The following is a 27,879-nucleotide window of genomic DNA, read 5'->3' as shown; positions in this document are numbered from 1 at the left end:
GACTTAACAATGAGTCATGAAGATCTTGGTTTTTGGAAAGAGGTGAATAGCTCATTCATTCTGCAAACACAATCATGTCTTTCATTGCCCGTTCACCTCAGTCACCACATGCCCTGTATCAAACTTGACACTCTGGAATCTGTTGCCATGTTTTGAGCTACAGATGCTTTAATGATTTAATATGTAGACGTCTTGAGGAGGCATGTGCAAACAAAGATATCTGGGCTTGATAAAGATAAAAAAAAAGATCACAGCTCTTGGCTGTTCAATCATCAATGAGTGACTCAACTTTTTTCTGCACTATAAGAGAAAGCACATGTATCAAGATATATATATATATATATATATATATATATATTAAAGATTCCCTGCATCGGAGAATCCTTTACATTTATAAAGAAGCAATTCCTGGGGCAATGTGTGGTGTGACTGTGGTGGTGTGAGATGCAACTAAAAGAAAATTGACACAGGACTGACCAAACCAATTAAATGCTAACAAGGTAAATTTTGATTATCTAGTTACAAATTTGTCAAAAGTTTCCATTACAAAATGTAACATAATATATATTTTTAAATAAATAATAAATTATTGATTAATTTAAACTTAAATTATGCTGAAGACTTAAGCTTATTGTAAATAGATTAGAGTAAAAATAATAAATACAACTAAATTAGTGCTTAACAGCAAAACCTTGAGTAAGAGGCGAACAGAACACTGTGCCTGCAGGAAAAGCTCATTACCTTTATCATGGAGACTGACATTCTCCATTTTACTGATCACCTCATCATCTTCATTGTAATGGGCCTTTGATGCCACTATGACATCAGGAGCCTTTGGTGCATTCTGACTGGATGGAGTTCTCTCATTTATATCTCCATTGACTGCCTGTGTACAAAATGTGACACATTATGCATTGACATGCATGATGTTAGACTGTCACTTTTCATTTTGATTATACACAATTACATACTATTCAAAACTACAAGTAATACATTCAACATGCATTCATATACATCTATTTTAATACAAAAAGTTTTACACTACTTGTATTTGAAAGTAATGAAGTACTGTATGTCTTAATAGTATGAAAACATGACTGATCGATAGGCTCGATTGTGCACTCTTTTCCACATTTTGTAGTACTAATTGTGGGGGGAAATTTGTGTAATTTTGCTTCTTGGACTTAAATATGCAAAAAAATGTGAAATGGAGATGAGAATACTAAACTACTGGAAGCAGAAAACATTGGTTTATTTACTAAATATAATTAACAAACACAAAAAGGGCAGGGGATCTACGGAATTGAATTACTCTGTGGAAATCTGTGGAGGATTTCTGCAAGTTCAGATTTCATGCATGTATGATTGCCAACTTCAGAAGAGGAAAATGAGGGACATTCTAACAGTGATCTTCAACCTTGCTCCTGGGAACCCACTGTCCTGCAAATTTTATTTCCAACCTGCTTCAGCAAACCTGCATGTCATTTCAAGCCATCCCGAAGAGCATGATTAGCTGATTCAGGTGTGTGTTCAATTAAGGTTGGAGATAAATTCTGTAGGACAGTGGGTCCCCAAGAGCAGGGTTTGAGACCTCTGCTGTAGACGATTATATTATATGTATGTATGTATATTATATTATATTATATTATATTATATTATATATAAAACTAAAATGACAACATCCATGGATAATTATACGCAAAAGAATAAAAAAAGAACAAAGAAGAAGAATAAAAAAAAAACTCTTGGTTTTGATCCCTTCTCTTATTTGGATTTCAGATGATAGTGATAACCTTACATGACTGCAAATCTAAGAAGAAATATGTGCCTTTAGGGTGTAATAGCTACATTTTCTCATGTTTAATTGCTTTCCTATGCTGCTGATTATTTACAAAGCTGATTATTTTCATCTTGACAAAAATTGCCTAGCAGCAGTTTAGATTTCCTGACACACAACTGCCCACACATGCACACATCTACCCTCATTAAAGCTTTAGCTTTGTTGCCAATTCTGATATACAGAATGTTTATATAGCTAAAGAATTCAAAAAGCTAACATCTATTTTCTCATAGAGTCATAGAGCATAGACATATACAGTGAGGAAAATAAGTATTTGAACACCCTGCTATTTTGCAAGTTCTCCCACTTAGAAATCATGGAGGGGTCTGAAATTGTCATCGTAGGTGCATGTCCACTGTGAGAGACATAATCTAAAAAAAAAAAAATCCAGAAATCACAATGTATGATTTTTTAACTATTTATTTGTATGATACAGCTGCAAATAAGTATTTGAACACCTGAGAAAATCAATGTTAATATTTGGTACAGTAGCCTTTGTTTGCAATTACAGAGGTCAAACGTTTCCTGTAGTTTTTCACCAGGTTTGCACACACTGCAGGAGGGATTTTGGCCCACTCCTCCACACAGATCTTCTCTAGATCAGTCAGGTTTCTGGGCTGTCGCTGAGAAACACGGAGTTTGAGCTCCCTCCAAAGATTCTCTATTGGGTTTAGGTCTGGAGACTGGCTAGGCCACGCCAGAACCTTGATATGCTTCTTACAGAGCCACTCCTTGGTTATCCTGGCTGTGTGCTTCGGGTCATTGTCATGTTGGAAGACCCAGCCTCGACCCATCTTCAATGCTCTAACTGAGGGAAGGAGGTTTTTCCCCAAAATCTCGAAATACATGGCCCCGGTCATCCTCTCCTTAATACAGTGCAGTCACCCTGTCCCATGTGCAGAAAAACACCCCAAAAGCATGATGCTACCACCCCCATGCTTCACAGTAGGGATGGTGTTCTTGGGATGGTACTCATCATTCTTCTTCCTCCAAACACGTTTAGTGGAATTATGACCAAAAAGTTCTATTTTGGTCTCATCTGACCACATGACTTTCTCCCATGACTCCTCTGGATCATCCAAATGCTCATTGGCAAACTTAAGACGGGCCTTGACATGTGCTGGTTTAAGCAGGGGAACCTTCCGTGCCATGCATGATTTCAAACCATGACGTCTTAGTGTATTACCAACAGTAACCTTGGAAACGGTGGTCCCAGCTCTTTTCAGGTCATTGACCAGCTCCTCCCGTATAGTTCTGGGCTGATTTCTCACCTTTCTTAGGATCATTGAGACCCCACGAGGTGAGATCTTGCATGGAGCCCCAGTCCGAGGGAGATTGACAGTCATGTTTAGCTTCTTCCATTTTCTAATGATTGCTCCAACAGTGGACCTTTTTTCACCAAGCTGCTTGGCAATTTCCCCGTAGCCCTTTCCAGCCTTGTGGAGGTGTACAATTTTGTCTCTAGTGTCTTTGGACAGCTCTTTGGTCTTGGCCATGTTAGTAGTTGGATTCTTACTGATTGTATGGGGTGGACAGGTGTCTTTATGCAGCTAACGACCTCAAACAGGTGCATCTAATTTAGGATAATAAATGGAGTGAAGGTGGACATTTTAAAGGCAGACTAACAGGTCTTTGAGGGTCAGAATTCTAGCTGATAGACAGGTGTTCAAATACTTATTTGCAGCTGTATCATACAAATAAATAGTTAAAAAATCATATATTGTGATTTCTGGATTTTTTTTTTAGATTATGTCTCTCACAGTGGACATGCACCTACGATGACAATTTCAGACCCCTCCATGATTTCCAAGTGGGAGAACTTGCAAAATAGCAGGGTGTTCAAATACTTATTTTCCTCACTGTATATCTAATGCCTTGGAAATTTTCTATAGCCCTCACAATAGCTATCAGCAATGAATAATACTGTAGCTATCAACGATGAGATCCCATTGATGCTCCACAAGCTATGTTTGACCCATGGCTCATGTTTCATGTCAAATTTCCAAGAACAGCTGAGATTTATTTGGAATTTATCAGTCACTTCAGGTGAAAACAGGTGTGTACTTTTTCAAGAGCTTGATGATTTGTTAATTCTGAACATCCACATATCCTATTATAAAAGGGTGTGCACACTCATGCAGTAAGGTTATTTTAAGTTTTTATTTTTCTCTTTTTTTCTGAAATATGTCACTTTGGTTTTCTGTGGCATTGCATGGGTTGTAACTTTTAGATTAAAAGTGCAAAAGTTCTGATATGATTTACCTTTATTTTTTAACAGGGGAGTGAAGACTTTTATGTCCACTGTATACACACATACTGTGTGTGTGTGTGTGTGTGTGTGTGTGTTACAGCTAACATAATTTCACTAATCATATCATCAGCACATGGGAAAGTGTAAACAAGTACTAGGTGAAATCACTCTATCATTTCGATTGGATTATAAGAGAAAACGGATTGCTATAAAAAGGAGGTAAGAGGTGCTTCCAATCATTGTGTTCAAGTGGTAGCAATGGTTACCTCCAGGGAAAGACGTGGAAAGACATTTACAGCATCATCAATAACTTCAAGGACAGAGGTTCAACTGCAGTGAAGAAGGCTTCAGGACGCCCCAGAGTGTCCAGCAAGAAGCCACTTCTCTCCAAGAAAAAGATCAAGAACGGACTGAAATTCTGCAGGAAGTACAAGGATTGGACAGCAGAAGACTGGTGCAAAGTTATTTTCTCTGATGAAGCACCCTTCTGACGGTTTGGGACATCTGGAAAATCGATTGTCTGGAGAAGAAAAGGTGAACGCTACCATGAGTCCTGTGTCGTGCCAAGAGCGAATCATCATGAGACCATCCATGGGTGGGGTTGCTTTTCATCCAAGGGAGTGGGCTCTCACAATTCTGCCCCAAAACACTAACTTGAAAGAATAAAGAATGGTATCAAAACTTCCTACAAGAGCAACTTGTCCCAGCGATCCAGAAGCAATCCTGGTGATGATCTGTGCATTTTCAGCATGATGGAGCACCATGTCACAAGGCAAGAGTAAAAATGAAGTGGCTCGGAGAACATTACATTGAAATTTTCGATCGGTGGCCAGGCAACTACCCGGATCTTAATCCCATAGAGAACCTGTGTCAATCCTCAAAAGGCGAGAAGGGCAAAAGCCCACAAATTGTGATCAACTCCAAGCACTAATAAGGCAAGAATAGATCGCCATCTGTCAGGATTTGGCCCAGAAGCTGATATCCAGCATTCCATAGTGAATTGCAGAGGTTTTGAAGAAGAAGGGTCAGCGCTGTAAATATTGATTTTGACTCTTTGAATATATTGAATGTTTTTGCCAATAAAAGCCTATAATAATTATAAAAATGCTTATTGTTTTCAGTATACCATAGAAACATGTGAAAAAATAATCTACAAATACTGAAGCAGCAAACTTTGCAGAACACAAAATTTATCTCACTACCAATACAGAGCTGTATTTATGATATGTACATTTTGATAAAGTACCTTCCACTGTTCAGGGGGGAGAACTTTCACCACAACAACATCTCCATTGAGAGCCCTGTTACGAGCTGCAATTCCATCCAGAAATATATCGGCTGACCCGTCCTGCAGAAAAAAATTCAACTTTACAATTGCAACTTACATCACAGAAGAGAGTTACACGTTATCAGAATTAGGACAATGACAAAGCAACAACTACTACTATTCAATAAGATTTGGTCAGTTACTTTTGAATGAGAATCATGTTTATTCCAGCAACCATTCAATAGTATGCTCAACTTCAAGTTATACTGTAAATGTAGTATGTGTAAAGGTGAAAAAAATACTCACAGGAGATGGGACAAAAGCTTCCTTGTACTTCTTAGGGTTTATCCTCAGTGCTCCCTTAAAGAGAATGACATTTAAATATTTTAAATATGATGAAAGTTTAAATAGTTTTCCATTTTGATATTTTACTCTATAAGAATATGTAATAAGCCCATGTACAATAAGTCCACTTGTTATTTTAATATTTAATTATTTAAAAGCAGCATTCCACGCTCCTGTGGCCGGCCAATCGCGCTCTACTCCGTTCAGAGCACAAGTAATTTCTGCACGAGCAACAACTACACGTGCTCTGCCCTGTACGGGCCCTAAGAGTATATATACAGAGCGCTCCACCCAGTTTAGGCAGTAGGAACAGCTCTTCATATGCTTTGGTAGCCACACCAAAGGGCTCCCAGTCACGAAGCAAAGATTGTCCCGCTGGATAGTGGACGCCATTTCTTTGGCCTACGCTTCAGTGTCAGAGCACACTCCAGATTTGCCAGATTTTACAACTTGGAAGTCCCTGTTTAGTTAGAGTTGACCTCGGAACGAGCTTGAATCACCATTACCTCTCTGGAGGCTCCGACCACAGTCCGAACCCCTTCTCATCGGGCGCAATTCTGCCCTCTCTTAGTCCTACTGCCCTTATCCAAGTGTCCTAGGCTAGGGCCGTAGAACACTGCTTGAACATAGCACGGCGTGATTGGACTGGTTCCCCATAGCATCTAGCGACTCAATGCAAGTGAACGTTTTGAAAGGGAACGTCTCGGTTACTAATGTAACCTCGGTTCCCGGAGATAACGGGAACGAGTATTGCGTAGACAGCCGTGCTTTGACGCACACGACTTGGCGTTCGTCGTTTCAGTCGAATTAACCTGAAATCCTATGGCAAAATGAGCTGCTTATATAGGCAGATGTGCTCGATTGGGCGGGATACGCCCCGATTGGCTCGCGCAGATGGGCTGCTTTGCTATAGGTTCGTGCAGTTCCCACTGCTCAGCCAATAAGCACGCGTGCAGATCTCTGCACTGTTATGGCTGTGCAGTTGCACTGCGTTATTGAATAAAAGGCTTTAATAAATCGGAGAAAAAGGAGTTTTCCCCATAGCGTCCGACGATGAAATATTCGTTCCTGTTATCTCAGGGAATCGCGGTTACGCAAGTAACACAGGTGGGGTTTTTTTTCATGACAAACGTTTTTTCTCTGTACCGATGAAAATGTTCTCAAAACGATTCCAGTTCACACGCATCCGTGGAAACGACTAAAAACTTTGGTATTATGGCATGCAAGACAGGAAATTGGCAATGTCACTTTGTAAAAATAAACTACACGACCACATGCCATCATCGCTTTCAGAACCCATTTTCAAAAACTTGTACTTTGAAACCTACTTCAAAGTTTGCGTTCTCAGGCCAACAAAACACTGTTGTCATGTAAATGAACAGTCAGAACACATTAAAAGTTTTCTGTTTTCAGTTGAACACGGTGTTGTGTAAGCAGCCCCTAAGTTAATAACTAATGATTTTTACAACGGAAATGAATCAATTACAAATTTACATAAGGGTCAAACTTCCAATGACTTTCTTCTAGATCTGCTGTACAGCCAAAACAATCTTTGTTCCATTAATTTCCTATTATCACAGTAAAGCTGCTTTGAAACAATCTGTATTGTAAAAAGCAATATATAAATGAAGGTGACTTGACTTGACTATAGGGCCTAAAAATAAAGAAAACCTATTGTAATACTCATTCATTTAAGAAAAATAGCAGGCGGCGGTATACAGTATGTGCATAATGCACAGTATTCAGTAAGTAGTAAAGGTTAGTTGACAAACAATAACTTTTTTGAAGATTTTTTTGAAGATTAAAAATTGTTTCCCACCATGTTTTATTAACAAAAAAATGTTGTTTCACAAAATTTTAAAAGTACAAATATTCCACATATGCTCTCAATTAGGGTAAGTAATTCAATACAATGAATTATATTATAATATACATTTTCATATTATACAATTTATGTATAAAATAAAAAAGACTTATTTTAGATTAAGTCAGGCATGTCACACTGCAGGCTGTTGTCACTGCTTGGCTTGAACTACACAGACGTATAAGTTTGCATGTATTAAATTCACCTGAATGAGTTCTCCTCTCTTTAGGCCAGCAGACACATCCTCTGTGAACATGTACTCCTCGAACAGTAGCTTCCGGGAGCCTCTACAATCTTTAGTGTTTTTATCTTTGTCCTTTTGATGTAAACTTTCTTTTGGTGCTGTGAAAAGAAAGATGAAATTGTAGCTCACGTGCAAAAAAAATTACTATAATGTTTATTTAGATTTGGAATGAAACTAAATCTGGTCATGTAGGTCACATGATGTTTATTTAAGACACCATGGATTTTTTGACTTGTTCCACATCTATTAAACTTGAAGCCATGTGTTCATGTGTAGCTTCAAAAGATGTAATTTTGAAATGCGTATCCTATTTAGTAAACTAATCTGTATAGTAAAATATCTTTACAGATATAGGATACGCATTTGAAAATGTCTCTTTTGACAGATAAAAAATACTGATGAATAACACACAAGAGAAAGCAGCGAAAGAACAGTCTGTTTGTTAAATCTTGTTTTTCAATTTTTTTAAAGCTACACATGAACACATACTTTTTACAACAAATCCAGAAAAGACAAAGACACCCTCACACAAATTTACTGGGTAAAGTTACTCCACGATTTGCATCTCAAATTCAGTCTATTACAAAAGTGTATGATCACATGCGCAGTGATCTTGCATGACAGTGAATCAGAGAGAAATGTTAGACACAGCAGTTTAATTTGACACCCCTCTTCCATTTTCAATGGTGAGTTTGACAGATCTTCAACAAAAGAGGGCCACAGCTGGGTATGATAGATCTGACCAAAAAAGTTTTTAGTTAAGTTTTAATGGCGCCTTAAAGGCTATTGGCCATTAAACCCTGATGCACCCCAAACACCTATTTCAACATTAACACTAAAGTCAAGTGATTTCAAGCCAAAAATGTCATTTCTGTTATTTACTAAACCTCATGTTGTTCCAACCTGTATGCATTTCTTTTTTTCATCAGAACACAAAAGAAGACACTTCGGAAAATGTCGGTTTGGACAATGGTGACCACTGACTTCCATTGTATGGACAAAAAAACCCAAGACATTTCTCAGAATATCTCCTTTTATGTTTCATAGAAGGGAAAAAAAGAAGAACAGTTTTGGAACAACATGAAGGTGAGTAAAAACAGAATTTTCATTTTTGGATTAACTATCCCTTTAATCAAAAAAAAAAAAAAAAAAAATTTATTCTTTGATTTTGGACAAACTATAAAGTCAACATGAAACGGCATTGACACACTAAGTCAAATAAATTAAATGCATTTATGGCTTTAAATAAGGCTTGGTTTTGAGAGACTGGCTCTTCACTTCACTAAATACCTTGAGGAGCTTTGACGTTTTTATTTGGTGATTTCCCAGCAACAATGGCATCAACTTCAGGACCACATGATGCCCCCATGTCTTTTTTCTCCAAATTTCTTTTTGATCTCCTCTTCTTTGATTTTTTCTTTGCTTTTTCCTCCCCACATGAACCGCTCAACTGTTGAGCGTCACATTCCTCAGATCCCACTAGACTTGTGCTCCCTTTGATGTCTTTTTCACATCTCTCCAGTTGCTGTTTTGAGGGTACCTTTCTGGGTGCAGCAGCCTTATGTGACTCGGTTGTGGCGTGCTTTTCCAGCATGCCAGGCTTCATGTCCTGGTCATCAGCGCACGCTGCCTGATGGATTTTTTTGTCTGTGTGCAAATAGTTGGAAGTGTCAGCTATCTGTCTACTCTGCTGAGAGGATAAGCTATCACCAGAATAAGATGATTCCGAATTGCCCTTTTTTCTCCTGTTTACATCATTCACAGATCTGCTAACTGGTGTCCTCATGTTCTCCTCCGCCTGCTGCTTTGCAAACTCTTGCAAGTAAGAACGAAACTTGCCATTCTGATGCTGATTCAGAAGTCTGGCATACGCATCCTTCTGAGATCTGGGGAGATTTTGTGCACCTCTGGGTTTAGTTGGTCTCTTTACTTTAGGAGAAGACGCCATAATCTCTGCAAAGAATTAACATCAGGTTAACAGAACAGCGTTTGTCTTTACATATCAATAATTACCAAATATAATCAACACTTAACTTACTACGTCTTATATATTAAAAAAAATGAATGACCGACGTGATGTTTCATGTTTAAATAAATTATTTATATGCATTTCTACAACTATGGGCACTTTTGGCCCCGTGGACTTAATTTGATGTAGTCCCTTAAAGCTTTTAATTATTCGAACCAACCAATTTTTCTTAATGATAACATGCTGTGATGCAAATGGCATAAATTAGCCTAATTTAAGCAATTTTCCATAAGCAAAAGTGGGTAACACTTTATTTTACAGTGTCCTTGTTACAAATGTATAGTAATAACTATAAATTATGCATAAGTACATGCAACTAATCCTAAGACAAACCTAAACCTACAGTAAGTACATGTAGTTAATATTACTCTGTACTTAAATGTATAACTACACTGTAATCAGGACACCATAAAATAAAGTGTAATTGGTCTAAAATGGCGACAAACTGGAATCAAAGTGTTTAATAACGAAGGCCTTGAAGTTGGACAAAACAAACTGTTTTTAAAGAACTGTTTATAGTTTGAAACTTAACTGCTGTATAAAATGTATAAAATACATTTTCTTTTTTTGGAATGAAATTGAACTCCATTTTGCTACATTTTGCATTATGTATCCTAAATTAACACAATTATATTATTTTATATTTTAATATTTTCTGAAAATTACAGCTTGAAAATGTGTTTGTATCTCATATTTCATCTCAATAATGCTCTTTACTGAGACTGTTGTCTACTGAGTAAACAGGTTCAAAACATCTTGAAAAACAAACAATGCAAAAAAAAGTTGTACAATGGACATACATAACATTTAGCTTACACAATATTCTAATTGTTTTTGTGATTTTCTTTAAATTTGTTATTTCACTATTTGTTTAGATCATCACAGCTTTAAAAACGTAGATTAATAATTACAATTTACGATTTGAACTTTAGGCCTGCCTGGCAAAATTGTATTAAAATCTGTATATAAAAGATTTGAAAAGCAGATACGGGGCATAAAATGAGAAGTAGAAGAAACCCCCTTACATAGCTCATATTTCTCATGTCTTGGCAGAACGTTCTGCGTTGACCATAATTATGATATTATAATTTTAGTAACTTTCACAGGCTGTTTGCACATGCTTATAAGCCTGAATCATGCCATGAACTTAATAGTAATGTCATTCACTTAAAAGCTTCCCTTGAAAAAAGAAAAGATCCAGAAAAATGTACTCATAACTTATTGCGTTTTAAATAATAAAATAGTTTAGTTTAAAACGGTTTATTAAAGAAGGGATTTAACGTTACTCATATCACAGTGTGTGAGGCACACTATAACGTTACCTTTACAACAAGCTAAGCTACTTGACCCTCATATACTCTCAGTATCTTTCAATAAAATACACCTGTGTCCCAATGGACAACTACATAACTAAACATAAACATACATAAATAACAACTCACCGTCAATATCTGCTCTGTTTATATCGGTTGCTAAATTTCACTGGACAGCTCCGAACAACAACACCAACTGCGCATCTCTTCCGGGTAATATAAATAAAGGGCTGCCGTTGCATCATGGGAACTGTAGTTTTGTTGCGCACACAGGCTCGAAGTGTCCAATTTAGTCGTAACTCAGAATCATTAAGTGTGAATATTGAAGTTTTTATGTAAGTAATTATGTAAAATAAGTAGCCTAATATTTTTATTTTAATTCAATAATACAACTTAAATAAATAAAAATTATGTGAAAAGTTAGCTTAGAAAACAAGTTCAATAAAAGATTAAATAAATATGAAATCCCTCACACTCCTAAAACTTCCTCCGGCTTATACGGGTCAAGTGACCGAAACATCGCCAATAAATATTTATTGTGACGGTACAAGTTTGAGTAGAGTGCGGGATTTATATTTTTCCTAATCATTAACCCTAAACAACTTTTTTATTATTATTATTATTTATGGGTTTGTTTGCTTATATATGCATTTGTTAGTTCGATGAGAAAGTTTCTAAATAATAATAATAATAATAAAATAAAACAACAACATTTAAGTTAAAGATAGAAAATGGCATTAAAGCATTAAAAGGAAATGACACTATTATTTAAATCACCATGACATCATAGCTGGATTATAAAACACAGTGTGACCCGGACCGTTTGCATTAGCCTACTGCGATTTGTCGCTGGGATGGATATGATTTACACACTCATCTGCGGACTGTTCATGGTCAGTCTGTCACTTTACGCAGAACCACTCACCACAGTCCAGAACAAGGTTAGTGGATTTTAATGCACGTTATGTTGGTACAGAAAGTTGCTGCAAATGCTGTTATTTTTCTTCTTTGTATTATACGCGATATAAAGAGATATAGCCTAAACATTTCCTTTTTTATTTTTATTTTTTGTTCTTTTTTTATTTATTGCATAGGATGACAGCACAGGTTACATTTAAAGCAAACGAATACCAGCTGTTTCTTCGGTTAAAAGTGTTCTCTTTCACGGAATCTTTCATTTATTTTTTAAATTACAGTCCACAAAAGCTGTCCCGGTAGAGAACAGGAGCACGCGACCAGTGAGGAATGGAACCGAGGACGCGCGAGCTCTGAACAAGTCTCGCGCAGCGAAAGAGCCGCAAGATCTGGACACGAGCGCCAAAGGCGCGAGACAGCTGCCGTCATCAGGAGATCAGTCTAATTCACGCAAAAAACAACCCCCCAAAAATAGAGAAAAACGGAAAAACTGCTTCGGTTTCAAGATGGATAGAATAAGTGATGTAAGTGGGATGGGTTGTAAAAGTGACTGAGATATAGAGCACACGAGCACTAATGGTGCAGAAATTAACAAAATGCAGAATACAGAATGAACACGAATCAACGAATGAGTTGCTAAGTCAGTGATGATATGTATTGCAACAATGGGGATGTTGTATCATTCCTGAAGAATTAGGCCTACTGGTTAACTGTAATATATTAATATGTCATATTGCGTAAATGTTCCAATCATATTGCATTTGGAATTCCAGAAAACAACCATACACAACATTTTGTGTCTCATCACTGTGGATTAAACTGCTGCTGGAATAAGTGATTTCTGCCCTGTTGAATTTTGTGTTGTTTAGAGACATGTATATGGCTTAAAGTTTGTCTAATGGCCTTTTTATGCAGCATTGAAGACTATCCAAAAATGTTACATTGAGAACAAACGAGTTAATGTTTGAAAAACTGAGGCTATAAGAAAATAATATTTTAATACACAGTATTTTTAGTGTCTTTTCTTATTTAACTCATAATGATTTTTATTAATGAATACTTTCTTTCTTTTTTTCTCAGAAAAACTGCTGACAGTTTTTACAAAATCATGATTTCAGTCATATTTGTTGAAAAATAAACTATATTTCTTTCCACTTTGCTGTAGAGAATACTATGAGGTATGTGATGGAGATGATCCTCTTTATTAAGATATGGAATTGATTATAAGGGAAATATAAAGGACGGGTTATACCCAACATCACTGAAAAAAAAATTTTTTTGCTGCTTGTTCAAACTGCTTAATTAAAATGAGCTTAAGCAACACAATAGTTTTGTCCTAACTTAATTTGATTGTGTTCAGTCTGCTTAAATATATGTAACATTTAAGTTTACTTAATCCGTTTGTGTTGATTACATGAATGATTTGTGTTGCATTAACTGAAACTGGGCGGTGCTTGTTAGTTCCCAGTATGCTTTGCATATGGTTGAATTAAGAGAGAATAAATGTTAAAATGAAGTGTTATTTGATGTTTGTTTTTTTTGAGAAAATGGGAACACTTGATAGTGTAATTGTTTAATGTTCAACTACATTTGAATTATTAGAACCATTTAAACTGATTCAATTACTTCCAACTGCATTGGCTGAAGAAACATGTAAATATTAGCATTTAAGATGCTACTATGTGCTATTGTTAGTAATTAACAAGCCATGGTTTATCAATTCAACTGTATGTCACTGGAATAGATGGAATCTTAATGGATGGATGAATGAACATATAAATGTAAGAATCTGAATCATGTCAGGAAGCCTTTAAAAATTAACTTAAATGAGTCGCTTAAAATAACTTCATTCCATGATGTTGAAGTTACATGAACAAATTATGTTTGTTTAACGGAACCCAGTTATGTGGAACCTGTTGACATAAAAAAGTTAATTAAAGCCAACATATAATTTTTTTGAGTGATGAGAATGTGAATTCATATAAAAAAAACATGAACACTTTACACTTTACAATCAAATTATGTGTAACATCTAATTCATTTAACTTACACTGGAAAGTTTCCTAGACATTTCCTGAACATGATGATTGCTGGGATACGCTTAACATCAAATACCACTTGGTATATTAGAGATATGCCTTGTCCAAATAGCTACCCACACTTGCAGTCTTTGCACTCTTGCATGACGTATTTCCTCTATTTGGCCTAAGTGTTCAACTAGGCGTAAAGACTTCAAGTGTGTGTAGATCTTTTGATTACTCGATGGGACACACTTATAGTCTTGCAAAAAATGCAAGTGTTTACAGAGCTTTTATTTATTATATTTTTCAACACTTTTCATTTTGAAATAAACTTCTACATGTCTGTTCAGTCGCTATGTAATTAACAGAAGACACAAATTTAAAACGGTTGCAAATATTGTACAAAATAGGTCATACCATACTCATATTTGCACCAATAAAATATGCAACACTTTATGTTTTTACTACCAAATTATATGTATCCAATTCATTTAAATTACAGTGTAATGTTTTCCTCGACATCTCGCGACATGAGTTCCCGAACATAGTGCATGATGGGACACGCTTACCCTCGAATACCGCTCCGAAGCTGTATTCAAGACAGTGTGGGTTTAGTGTGCATTAAGGGCACTGCACTTTGGCATTTTTAAGACATGGGACAGTCTTGCACACTTACTTCCTGTCGCGTGCGTGCACTCTCAAGTGGCCAAGACAGCAAGTGTGGGTTATTTGTTCAGACCCAAAAGTTTTGCTCCAACCGTAATTGATCCTTGGAAGGATGCACTTAGTGTATCCCTCGTGTCCTTCAATCACCCATTTCATCCAAAATGAAGTTTTATTAATATTTCCATGCCGTGACCGTGGGGACAAGAACATGTGTGACACAGCCACTCGCACCGTCTCATAGCGTTCAATGCTGAGGAGGAGTCTAGCCAGAGGCCTCAGAAGGACTGAAGGACACAGCCTATGGCAGGCCGTTTTAGCATTTAATGCCCCTGGCTGTACTAGTCGTAACTTCGTTTTAACTAGTCAAATTTCAACTTCCACTTGACTTGTCTTAATTGGATTTAAGACAAAGTGATTATGTCTAGTCATAATATGCACTGAAGATATCTACAATGTTATTTTGACTAGTACATTTGAGATATCTACAATGCTATTTTGACTAGTCATATTCTTCCATTGACTTCCATTGAAAAATAATTTCTGAAATCTACAAATGAGTTTTGACTAGTAGAAACTGTAATTAAAGATATCTGTAACTGATTTTGTACTTGGCATAATTATAACTAGAGATAGGCCTATCTCAAATTACAATTTTACTAGTGATAATTCAATTAGAGATATCCTCAATTGAATTACCACTAGTAAAAATTATAATTTGAGATATTATTCACTGGTGTTTGATATATTTATAAAAAACATAGTTAATGAATGAATGAAATAGTGAATCACTTGGTTGGTCCGTTTTGCTACATGATTCAATTAAAGTCACAGCACTACATACATGGCATGCTGGATAACTTTTCCATAAATTAATGCATCCAGATATTATTTAATAATTCCTGAAGTAATTCATCCAGTAGCTTTTCTCTAGGGCTGCGTTTAACTCCACTTTTAGACATACACTTCCCTAAGCACTTTCCCTCTGGGGAATCCCCACCGCCATTTTGACGTGCGTTCAACTTCGTCAAGTGGATGAAGGAAGTTTTGGACAGACTCTCGACCCCTCGATTTTGACCGTTGGAATGAGTCTACTCAACATGTACAATTCAGACAGATCCATAGACAACAATGCAACATGATTGTGAAGTCATAGCAGATCGTGCCTAATTTACCCCCACCCCACACAGCTCAAGTGTATGATATTGGCATTATTTTGACATTTAACCATATTTAATACTTGCAGCTACCCTAAGCTTACTGTTTTTTAACACAGTTATAGTATATTGTATTGTTATCGTTTTAGTTTGGGTGTAAATATAATATAAATATAATATTTAGTAAATATTGAATTCATAATTAATATTTGTTTATATTTAATGTTTTAACAGCCCAAGCATACAGAATAGTGCGTAAAACAAATTCATAAGAAAGAAAACTGTAATATAGCTGCAAGCAGCAATGACGGGCCCAAGCCCCGGCACCACCGCACCCCTGGAGGCTTTAGGGAGACTGTGCACGACAGGTAAAATTACATTTAAACTGGGTGAATGTAAAAGGATTATTTCAAGATATGAGACTCTTCCTGTTACCCCTGTTGTCATAACTTTAATCGCTCGCCATGGCAACAGCGTTTGAGATATCCAATATCCCTTCACAATTTAGCATCTTCATTGTCTTGGTATCATGTTGAAAAAGTTTGGTGTGAATCATATGAACCCGCTAGGAGTAGTAGTTAAAAATTCAGAGCCTGATTTAAAAAACAAAACAAAAAACACATTCAAACCAAAATAGCCGATTCCTGTTGATCAGAGCTAATGACTGTAAATTAGAAAGTTGTCCGGCTGATGAGAAAAATATATGTAGCCTACTGAGGTTTCTGTAATTTTAAGTAGTTTTTATCAAACTGAGTTCAAGTGTTTGTTTTTAAAATAAGTTTGGTTTTTGTTAGCTATTTGATGCTATAAAAACGGCAGAGCAGGTGTAAAGTCCAGGTTCAGAAAGTAAAAGTCCTCCTCAATATTTTGTTCCAATCACCTGGATTTGCTAATTAGCACAGTTTTTCAGCCAGGAGATAGAACTAATTAGTAAAATCAGCTTCATAGTAGCGAAGTTCAGCAAAGTAGTCACTGAGGTCACTGAGACTTTTTCCAGGATCTTCAGGAAGAGATTGAAGCTTTAACTTTAATTTCTACATTATATACAGTAATTGTTTATTTCACACTGGCATAATGAGTTGTTGTTCTGCAGTTAAACTAACTGATTCTGTGGGAGTGTGGGCAGGGCCTTGATACCACGGCTTCACTTCATGCTCACCTCTGCGAGCTCCGAGCCTGCATAATCAGCGCAAGATGTCAGGGTCATATTGGGACATTGGCGGCTTCACTTTTCTACAATGGAAGAGATTGAAGGTGCGTTGTCCATCTTTTTTTTTTTTTTTTTTTTTTTTTTTTTTACAGTCTATTGATTTTACTAATTCAAGATATCTCGGATTTAATTTCTTACTAATGCAGTTATAATTGCAGATATCTCTAATTATCAATCTGACAAGTCAAATGATAATTATGACTCGTTGAAATACAATTGTAACTATCTAAAATATATTTATAGTCAAACCATAGTTTTATATGCCAATTCCTCCTGCCATACACAGTGTCACTTTGCAGCCTTATGTAAAAAAAAAAAAACTTTTGAGTATTGATGAACTATGAAATTTAAGTGCCATATTTCAGTTAAAGAACATTGTATTGTCATGAATACTATCAAAAAACTATCTCTGTTCAAAAACCAGGGCACTTGGTGTAACTGGATGTAAGGCCTCCAAACATTTGTTTTTAGATAGGCTACATTTGATTTAATTCATGATAAACAATCAGTTAGATCCCAAATAACAAGGTGACATTGATACAATGTTGAGTTTTTGATCCAAACCATTATTTTTGGTTGAGATTGACATTTCAATGTTTAAAGTAGCCTATGTTGGATCCGCATGGAAGCTGACAGCACATTTGCTGCCAGAATCTATCATGTGAAAGACACATTAAAGCATTTTTATCTGGATATAGATTACAAATGCTCTTTTTGTAACTGTGATTGCACATTTAATTTTTGAATGTTCATGTTTATCTTTCTTTTGGCATGATTGGCATGATTTGGCATTGAGATGTGCACAATTTCTAAGTGTTTCATTTTATTTATTGTTGTTTCACTTTGTATTCTTTGCAAATTTTTTTTTTTTTTAAAAAGTGAAATGTCTCGAGAACTTGCTGAATTTTGAAAGTTCAATTAAAAAACAGAAGCAAAAAGTGGTTCAGGGATGATGTCAAAATCCAGATTTTTCTTTTTTATAAATTGAGTTAACAATAATTGAGGCCTATGTGATATTTCCCAAATAAAATAAGAATTTTAACCGGAAGACTAATTCGCCAGTGGTTCCCTCAAGATATGGGGTTTTATAATTGGGTTTTTCAATTTATTCAGTAAAATAAGGTTGTGGAAAACATAGGCTACCTAACTGCACACACTCACACCCCAATCGTTCTAATCTGGTTACTGATTAAAAACACGCGTTTTTAAATAAACATAACAGCTTCAAAATATGCGTTTTCGATATGGGATTTAAATTATAGCCTATAAATAATTATGATTTACAGTCTGTGAATAATAATTATTTATATATATTAATATTTATTAGGGCCTAGTTTTTACATGGGTTTTGATTCTCATTTTGTGACTCAATGAATCAGAAAATATAACAGCCAGAAAAAAGGAGGGAAAACATGAACAAACACCTTAGTAAAAATCTTCAGTATAATAAAACCAGGCCTGTAGCCTAGGCCTATGTATGTGCTGAATGTAAATTTATTGTCTTATCATTTTGCAAAAAACAAAAAAACAACAACAACAAAAAAACAAAACAACAGACGCAAATAGATAAAGTCCAATAAAATAAACACTTAAATTTGTATTTTGGATGTTTACTTTCCATTAGTCTCAAAGAACACATGTGAACAAAACTTCAATCTTCAAGAAAAACAATACCTGAAAACTGCCCCGCAAAATGATATAAGGGTTAATTATCATTATTTTGTTGTTTCTACCTTTAAATCTGTATTACGCTAAACCTAAAAACTGAACTAAGAGAGAGAGAGAGAGAGAGAGAGAGAGAGAGAGAGAGAGAACATCCGGGGATTAACACTGACTCCGCCCACATTCCGCTGACCCTCAGCAGCGCTGTAAATATGGCGGAGGTAAGAAGGAAATTATTTTAATTATTTTCCAGAAATAAATAACCGTTTAATAGCAGTTAACCGAAGAAATATTTTTGTTAATGCATTTGAAAATTACAGTAAATCGTATATATTTCTTATTAGGTTGTGCGGTAATTTAGGTCGAAAGACGCGTTGAATTCTTTGAAATTTTATTTCTGCAAAGTTAATAGCAGTTAGCTCGCCTTCAGTTAGCCAGATACTCTATTATCACCTTACTTTAATACATTACCGTACATTAATTATATCTGATATATTTACATAAACACTGACGAGTGTGTTGATTATTTTAGCTAAATCCTGAAGTTATGGATATTTCAATACCCAGATTTGTACTTAAAAGAGTGTTCCTAATCAAGGCTAGACAAAGTATTAGCTAGACATCAGCCTTAACTTCCAAAGTCATACACACAGAGCATCTCTGATTCCTCTGGTTTTATCATGGATGTTTTAACCCTGGCCTGCTGTAAGGTTTAATATAACAGAAGGCATTTTTGTTAGTGTATAAACTAAATAAAAAGAATATGGATCACTGAAAAGACTGCTGTAGTGCATCTTTTTATTCTGAATTAGGTCTGCTTGGATGTCTGCCATACATACATAGTCACCCATACAGATATCTATCATAGATCATGGATCATTACAATTAACAGATTTCACTGGTCATTTTGATAATTTACTGTTTTGCTTTATGCAAGTTTTACTGCTGATTTAACCACAGTCTGCATAAAAAAAGTTGTATTTTGTATGTAACTGTTATTTTTTTAAAAAAAACTGTTATTTTAGTCCAGTGGTTCACAACTGACTTTACATCAGGACACAAATTTATTATCAGAAATCCAACAGCCACCCAACACAGTAACAACACTGTCCTCATAATCAAACCTGATATATGTTAGTTCTCCAAAAAAATAAATTGTTCATCCAAATGTTACAGCATATATTTTTTCCGCTTCTTTTTAACTTTTTATGTCTTATTTTTGATTGAATTTTTAGCCCTCCTTGGGGAGTTCAAGCCCAGGTAAGACTTACTATTTTTCTTATCATGGTAAAACATGTCTTTATACATACTCACAATTTGATGCCATGAGTTTTGGTTGGTTTTGACAATGTTGATTTTGACGTGTCAACAGAGATGCTGTTGCCTGATTATGATGATGATCAAACTCCTGAAGATGAGGAGCTGCCAGAGGGAGACACTAACTTTGGCAATGAGATTGAAGAACTCGCAAAGGTTTGATCTTATCCTGATTCTCAACATGTTTCAGCTGATCTTTTGCATTACATGCTTTTCAAGTAAAAAAACAAAAAAAACCAGCATGTCACAAGGGTTTAGTATAACTCAAAGTTTTTTAATTCTTTAAAAAGTTATGTTTATGGAGATGCAGATAGCAGAGAATAAACTGGGTATGTGACTGGGTGTGTATGTGTGTGTGCATGTGTGTGTGCACACGGTGGTTAGGTTTACTATTTGGACTGCCTCCTTCAGTATGCGAGTACAGAATGATGCGTCTACTGTGCGATGCCTGTCCTGACACTTCTGGTATGGTGTGCGACCGGCTTCAATCTCCCTCTGAAATTAGTAAAATAATAATAGCAAGTTAAAAAGTAGGGTATAATACAAACTTTTTTATTAAATAAAAGTTCTGCATTAACATTAGCAGCTGTTTTTCCACATGTTTATATCATTCCACATATTTATATCATATTCCAATTATTATATCATGTGTTTTTCCACATTTTATTCTCATATAAACTGAATAAACCTATTCAGTTAACTGATATAAACATATTCACATATAAATTGATCAGTGAACAAAAACAGAAGAAGAGTTTTTGCAGAGTGGGATGTCTGGGATGCAACTAAATGAAAAGAAGGAATGTAATTACTTAAAAATTATTTAAATGAATATTTTTTAGTTTATTTGAATACCATTTAACTTAAATACACTTTTGTCATTACATTATTTAAGTTAACAGACAATGAGCAGAGAGCTTAGATATAACAAGTTATGATAGAGATAATAATAGAGTGGTGCAGGTATGACTTCAGAACCCGAAAGTCTAATTCGCCGCTGGTTTCTTCGAGATTTTCCTATGTGGTTTTATAATAGGGTTTTTCATTTAATGAGTAAAAATAAAGCCTGTGGTAAACATAACTTGACAATACTTAGACTCTTTGTTTTACAACGTACACTGCACACACTCACACCCTAAGCTGTCTTATCTAGTTACTTATTAAAAATGTACGGTTTCAAAAATGAGCACAATTAATTTATGTTGTAGAAAAAAACATCATAGAATAATTATAGTATGTTTACCACAGGCTTTATTTTACACATAAATTGAAAAACCCCATTATAAAACCTCATAGGAAATTTTTGAAGGAACCAGCGGTGAATTAGACTTTCGGGTTCTGAAGTCATACCTGCACCACTCTATTATTATCTCTATCATAACTTGTTATATCTAAGCTTCCAATCCTGTTTGGATGTATGTACAGTATATATATTATTACTATATATATATATTAGTGCTGGGCAAAGATTAATCACATCCAAAATAAAAGTTTGTGTTTAAATAATATATGTGTGTGTACTGTGTATAATTATTTTGAATATATAAATACACACACATGCATGTATATATTTAAGAAAAATGTGTTTAATATAAATTATATATATATATACAGTATATCCATGCAAATATTTCTTAAATATATACATGCATGTGTATTTGTATATACAAAATTATTATACACCGTACACGCACATATATTATGTAAACACAAACTTTTGTTGCCCAGCACTTATATATAATTTTACTTATATATATACTTAATATATATATATTAGTGCTGTCAATCGATTAAAAGAAATTAACTAATTAATTGCACATTTTTTTCTGTAATCAACCGTGATTAAAACCTAATATTAAAGTTTATCATATATTTTTATATTGTAATAATATCACATTTAATCTCCAAATTAACGTAGAAACAACATAAAGACAGTAACCTATAATTTAAATATTTGTTTAATGGCATATTTTTATGAAAGAAGGTCAGTCTCACCGACCACCAATAAAATGATGTCTCTATGAAATGTATATTTTTTCTTCTCAATTTAAGCCATTAATTATAGGCAATCAGCATTACAGTATAATTGAAAGCTATCATTTTTTTTACATTTATAAGGCTTTAAATAATATAACAACTTTTAATTTAAGTGAACATAAATCAAACTTCACTTGGGGTGGGACAAAATATCGATAGGGCAATATATCGTTGTCCTTCTCCATGCAATACGAGAATCGAAATGCTGGCATCAAATATTGATATTTTAATGAATAAAATAAGGCACTTTAAATAGATTTCCCTGCTCCCAACGTCGCTACTTCATGGCTCCTCGACACAAGAATGAGGCAAACGTGAACATAAGTTAACTGGCCTAAGAAAAAAAGGTTTTTAATGGGATGGCGGACTGCAGTGTGAGTAAAATAATAGATGCCCCAGCCACATTTAAGTCCAAAGTCTGAACCCACTTCAGCTTTTATACCATTGATGGGACAAACAAAATCGACAGAGTACATGACATACAAGAACTGGTACTTACCTGGTAAAAGTAAAGTGCACGGGTAATACCACGGACATTCAAAGCCACTTGCACCAAGTAATAAATTATAAGAATAAATTCTATTATATTTAATTTTAGTTTAAGTTTCCCTTAGGCAAAATATGGCCACACCTCAGATTTGGTCCTCTAAGAAGATTGAAAAGACTGTCAAAAAACAACGTTGCATGCAGCGGCTGTGCTAGACTGGTGCTGGCTAGACAGGATTTACCATGAGTTTTCAAAATAGCGATAATTAAACTCCGTTTTAATGATAATTAAATTTAAAACGATAATGCTATAACTGTCAGGACATTTTATTGTGGTTTATCAAACCGGTAATTGTTTCATCCTTAATTAAAAGCTATAACAAAACAGATCCATATGACTTGGCAGCCCAAGACTGTATGCCAGACCCCAAAGCACTACCTCCACTCACATACACTCACATATACAATGTCCCATACACGGACATTGTGATCTCGTTTAAATGTTACAAACTGAACTGATGTAACTGATGAACTTTACACAGTTATTGAGCTGAACTGAATCAACATTGAACTCAGTAATGATGCTAATGTTGCTTTACTTAAGAATTAGTCCTGCGTTATTGATCGTTATTTTCCTGTTAATTTCTGTGAAACTGATTTGAAACTGTATTGCATAAAGTGCTATATAAATAAAGGTGATCATTTGGGATAATTCTGTGAACTTGATTTCTGTGAACTGCAGGAAGGAGAAATGCCCATTCAGGAGCTCCTGAGCCTTTATGGTTATGCAGGCAGTGGATCACCTGAGGAAGAGGATGAGGAATATGAGGAAGAGGATGCGGATGGAGATGAGGAGGAGGATGATGATGAAGGAGAGGATATGGATAATGATGAAAGCAGCAGAAGCACTGGAGAACTGAAGAAGAGCAAGGTCTGTCCCTTTGCCATCTGATGTGTTAAAACAGTTCCGTTTACACTTAGCCACATTAACGTTTCTGCAAAATAAATATAAATCTGATCTTCAATCCCCGCACTATATGCACATTTAACTGAGTTCACCTCGACGAAAGCAACAGATATGCGCTGCATTTTATTTATCATCAGCTAGTTACAAGATAAAAGGCCACAATAGGATAGAGAGCGGCATCAGCACTGGTACAATAATTTAATCTAACTACTTTTAATGCAGATCAATGTGTTTAGCTTCAGGATGCAATGGCAAACTTTCAGTTTCATTTGTGTCAGTTTGTGTGTCGGCTTGCTGAAGAGATGCTTAGCTACTCACCTGTGGCGAATGCCATGTGTGTTGCAGTAGCCGGTTTAGCACATTTACAAGAACAGTTGTTGACCTTAAAGCAGTGGTTCCCAAACTTTTAACAGGCATGTACCCCCTGAGACATTATAGCTCTTCGGAGTACCCCCAACACCACCAATTGTTAACAAGTTTTTTTTTTTTTTTATTATTATTTTTTTTTAAATCAATTTTGTCGAGAATAGTGGATATAATCATAAACATATGATACAAATCTCATCAAAAGTCAACATATGATACAAATGTGCTGAATATAATGAATTTTTTTTTTTTTTTTTTTTTTTTTTTTTTACTCTTCAAACAACTAATACAAATGCAATAAAATGATATTAATTATATTTTAGTAAGTATTGTCAATATAAATTGCCCATACTCCTACATACAAACGTAGGCTGGGCTCTTAGAAAAAAATCAGTATACACATGCGTTTTATATTTAATATGAGAAGAGGGAACAATTGCGTTACGGTCCGGACTTGACACAAAAAATCTTTAACTTTTAGGTGGTAAAATATGTTTTAGTAGTAATTCTATGAATTACACTGGCAAACCTAAAGTAATATACCCACCGGATGAAGAAGGGTTGGCTCTCCACAGAACATAATATATTCATTTTATTTTATTTTTCGTGTTCGCATTTATGAGGAACAAACAATGTTACGGACGTGACCGCTCTGAAAGCGGCACTACAAGACTGCTTTAAAATTGTCACAGAGATCTCAAACAGGCATTTAAAACACCAAATATTAAGAATTGGAATATCAAGCAAAATAATATTCGATGATTGATCGAAAATCGTATCTCTCCCCCCACATGCTCACCGGTAAGACGCTCCGACATTAAATTTCTCTGTGGCCTGTAGGCGTTGTAGCCCAGTCATTAAAAAACGATTTAGTTTCATATTCATGTTTAAATAAAATATTATATATTTATTTTATTTTATGTTGATTATATGAAAAGTGAAAAGCATGAATAAGATGATCCCGAAAATATCGAGAGACAAATGGAGTGGGCAGACATGATTTTGACCACTTCATTGAGTTTGTTTTTGTAGAAAGCCTTTCTTTAAAGTGAATTTCGTTTTGTATTAATTGTATCTTAATTTTAATATAGCAGGCAATAAATCAGGACACGGAGTCGCCGGCGCGTGAACTGGAGATCGTCTCTTAAATGAACCAAAACTCAGCATATAAGCTACTTGCCTCACAGACCTGAGAGATATATATATATAGAAAGCATGAAATGTGTACTTAAACATGTGTAACAAAACAATTCAAAACAAAAGAAAACAGACTGCTCTCTGCTTATGTAATCCGTAGGCTATGAAATGTGCATCTCTCTCTGGCGCGTTCACTGCTGCGAAGATCGCGAGTCAGCATAGTCAACTTCATCTTTGACACAGAAAACACTTTTTTATTAATAAACAATTGAAATGTCTCCTTGATATATTTGACATATTAATAATCATTACTTTTCCCAGTTCTCTGTGACAGCTTTTAGGTGCATTATTGGCAGCGCCACCCTTACACATGAACGTGTCCCCAACGGTCAATAGTTAATATTATTCTTTGGTGTTCAGTTTATACAGGTTTTCTAATTGTTATTTAATATATAAATATAAATGTTTTTGTTTTTTTTATCAAAATCTCTCTTTTTTTTCTCGACACCTCTTTAACTTGGCACGAAATTCTGTCAGTGAAGTCCCGATATGCACATTTGTTTATATTCGTACCTACGTCACCATGACCAAAATTGTACTTTTTTTTTTTTTACATTGAATCTTGAAAAAAATATATAGTCCGACCTACCGATCCTTTTTTTTTTTTTTTTTGGCTGTTACGGCAAACCAAAATATTTTTAAGGATGGCTTAAGAAGTTACCACCGTGGGACAGAGAAAACGTTTGAAAAGGCATATGACTTAGATCTTTTTTCGCGTACCCCCTGAAATCAGTCCACGTACCCCTGGGGGTACGCGTACCCCAGTTTGACAACCGTGGCCTTAAAGAGTTAGTTCACCCAAACATGTCAATTCTGTCATTAATTACTCACCTTCGTTCATCTTCGGAACACAAATGAAGATATTTTTGATGAAATCAGCTTTCTGTCCCTCCATTGACAGCAATGTCATTGCAACTTTCATGGCCCAGAAAGGTAGTACAATCATCGTTGAAATGGTCCATGTAACTACAGTAGTTCAACCTTAATATTATGAAGCGATGAGAATACTTTTTGTGCGCAAAAAAAAACGTAGCTGTTGACAGTGTAAACAGTGCAGCGCTTCTGGGTTCTACGTCAGAACGTAGGCTCACTATTGGCCGACGCTGGTCATGCGTGTGATGCTGGCCAATAGTGAGCCTACGTTCTGACGTAGAACCCAGAAGCGATGCACTGTTTACACTACGTCAACAGCGTAGGACAATGACATGGAAGAGAAGAGATTGTTGAATAAAGTCGTTATTTTAGTTTTTTTAGAAATATTCTCATCGCTTCATAGCATTAAGGTTGATCTTCTGTAGTCACATGGACTATTTTAACAATGTTTTTACTATCTTTCTGGGCCTTGAAAGTTGAAATGGCGTTGCTCTCAATGGAGGGACAGAAAGCTCTCAGATTTCATCAAAAATATCTTCATTTGTGTTCCGAAGATCAATGAAGGTCTTACAGGTTTGGAACGACATGACGGTGAGTAATTAATGACAGAATTTAAATTTTTGGGTGAACTAACCTTTTAAGTGCAAACTATTATATTTTAACATATTGAAAGACTAAAACAAAAAAAAGACTATTGATGGTGCTGATTTCACATTGTGAGGAAGACAAAGAGTTTAGGGCCAAGTGCAGAAATATCTTAGGCAGCGGGAAATACTCAGCAGTAACTGAGCACGAGACCTGAGCACTCTGACGGTAGAGTAAGGGTGAAGAAGGTCAAGAAAATATTTGGGCCTTGTAAAAAAAAAAAAAAAAAATTTTTTTTAATCAACTGTAAACTTCACAGTTTATCTTTTGTAGAGACACCATTACTGGGGTTAATGTGGTCACTCTTTCTTGACCTGGTTAAAAGCTTGGCTGCAGCATTTTGGACTAGCTACAGGCATTAAAACGCATCATGAAAATTAACACAAATCTGCTGCAGTGCATTTGTCGTCTTCTTATGTACATACTGCTGTGATCACTACCAGATTTTAAAACATGGAACTTGCATTGCTTTTATCAAACCCTATTTTAGCTGGATATTTAAAAAAACTCTCTTCAAAATTAGGTATGTTAATGGTTAAATGGTTACGTTAATTGAGTGCTGATTAATCGATTTCAGCACAAGTGATTTTCAGGTTTGCTTGTTAAAAAGCGGTTCAGTGTTGGGGTGTTTCTTCATAAATAAAGCAAACATTCACTGCGAACACTTTGGTAGTGTGTGTACGTACACTACAAAAACAACTATAAAAACTATAATGCTAACTAAAAAGTTTTAATAATCATTCTAATTCCATGAGAATAGGAAAGTCCACACTACAACTTTAACAATGCTGGAACGATATATTTAGAATTAATTTCAGAATGATTTTTCCAGCTGATGAAGGATAAAAACATTGACAGCTAATTAGAATCTAGATTGAGCTCAAGCATTTAAAGTTATTATATAACTGCTGTGCACAATTAAAAAACAGAACATTATTGTGAGTTGGTGTGGACACTAATATATTTATCATTATAGTTATTTTTATAGATATCGTTCTTGGTGTGAACAATTATCCTATTTATTTTTCTCTTTTCTCTTTATTTACAATGAAGCAGAGTGTAGTATCTAAACTGATCAAGAAAAAAAAACAGTACTGGTGTAACAGTACTGGTGTATCAGCAGCTACTCGAGGCTACGGTATCGGTATCTAACATGAAAAAGTGTTATAAAGCCATACCTATCCTTCACTGGACATTTCTAAAGTAAGGA

At 35.2% G+C, this 27,879-nt stretch overlaps 2 protein-coding genes across 3 annotated transcripts in view; one reads left to right on the top strand and one right to left on the bottom strand.

Annotated features, from left to right (window-relative positions):
- Positions 1-11,384, bottom strand: part of dis3l2 (DIS3 like 3'-5' exoribonuclease 2) — a 53,575-nt gene extending 42,191 nt beyond the window's left edge. The window contains exons 1-6 of one of the 2 annotated variants that reach the window (XM_084119400.1): positions 11,283-11,384; positions 9,102-9,764; positions 7,773-7,909; positions 5,665-5,718; positions 5,338-5,439; positions 742-886 (exon numbers count right to left, since the gene is read on the bottom strand). In XM_084119400.1, the coding sequence (XP_083975526.1) occupies positions 742-886; positions 5,338-5,439; positions 5,665-5,718; positions 7,773-7,909; positions 9,102-9,759 (1,096 nt within the window). In that variant the 5' untranslated portion in view covers positions 9,760-9,764; positions 11,283-11,384. The remainder of the gene's footprint in view (positions 1-741; positions 887-5,337; positions 5,440-5,664; positions 5,719-7,772; positions 7,910-9,101; positions 9,765-11,282) is intronic. The other variant, XM_084119401.1, reaches the window with a different exon arrangement.
- A 7,571-nt stretch (positions 11,385-18,955) lies between these two features.
- The window catches only part of mier1b (mesoderm induction early response 1b, transcriptional regulator), a 36,995-nt gene continuing 28,071 nt past the window's right edge, over positions 18,956-27,879 (top strand). The window contains exons 1-4 of the mRNA XM_084120208.1: positions 18,956-19,002; positions 20,017-20,041; positions 20,154-20,254; positions 23,364-23,552. Coding sequence (XP_083976334.1) covers positions 18,994-19,002; positions 20,017-20,041; positions 20,154-20,254; positions 23,364-23,552 — 324 coding nt within the window. The 5' untranslated portion in view covers positions 18,956-18,993. The remainder of the gene's footprint in view (positions 19,003-20,016; positions 20,042-20,153; positions 20,255-23,363; positions 23,553-27,879) is intronic.

This window comes from Abramis brama, assembly GCF_963993115.1.
Source record: "Abramis brama genome assembly, chromosome: 7".
Lineage (NCBI taxonomy): Eukaryota > Metazoa > Chordata > Actinopteri > Cypriniformes > Leuciscidae > Abramis > Abramis brama.
Note: the sequence above shows the minus strand (reverse complement) of the source record. Positions and strands in the feature narration are given on the sequence as shown.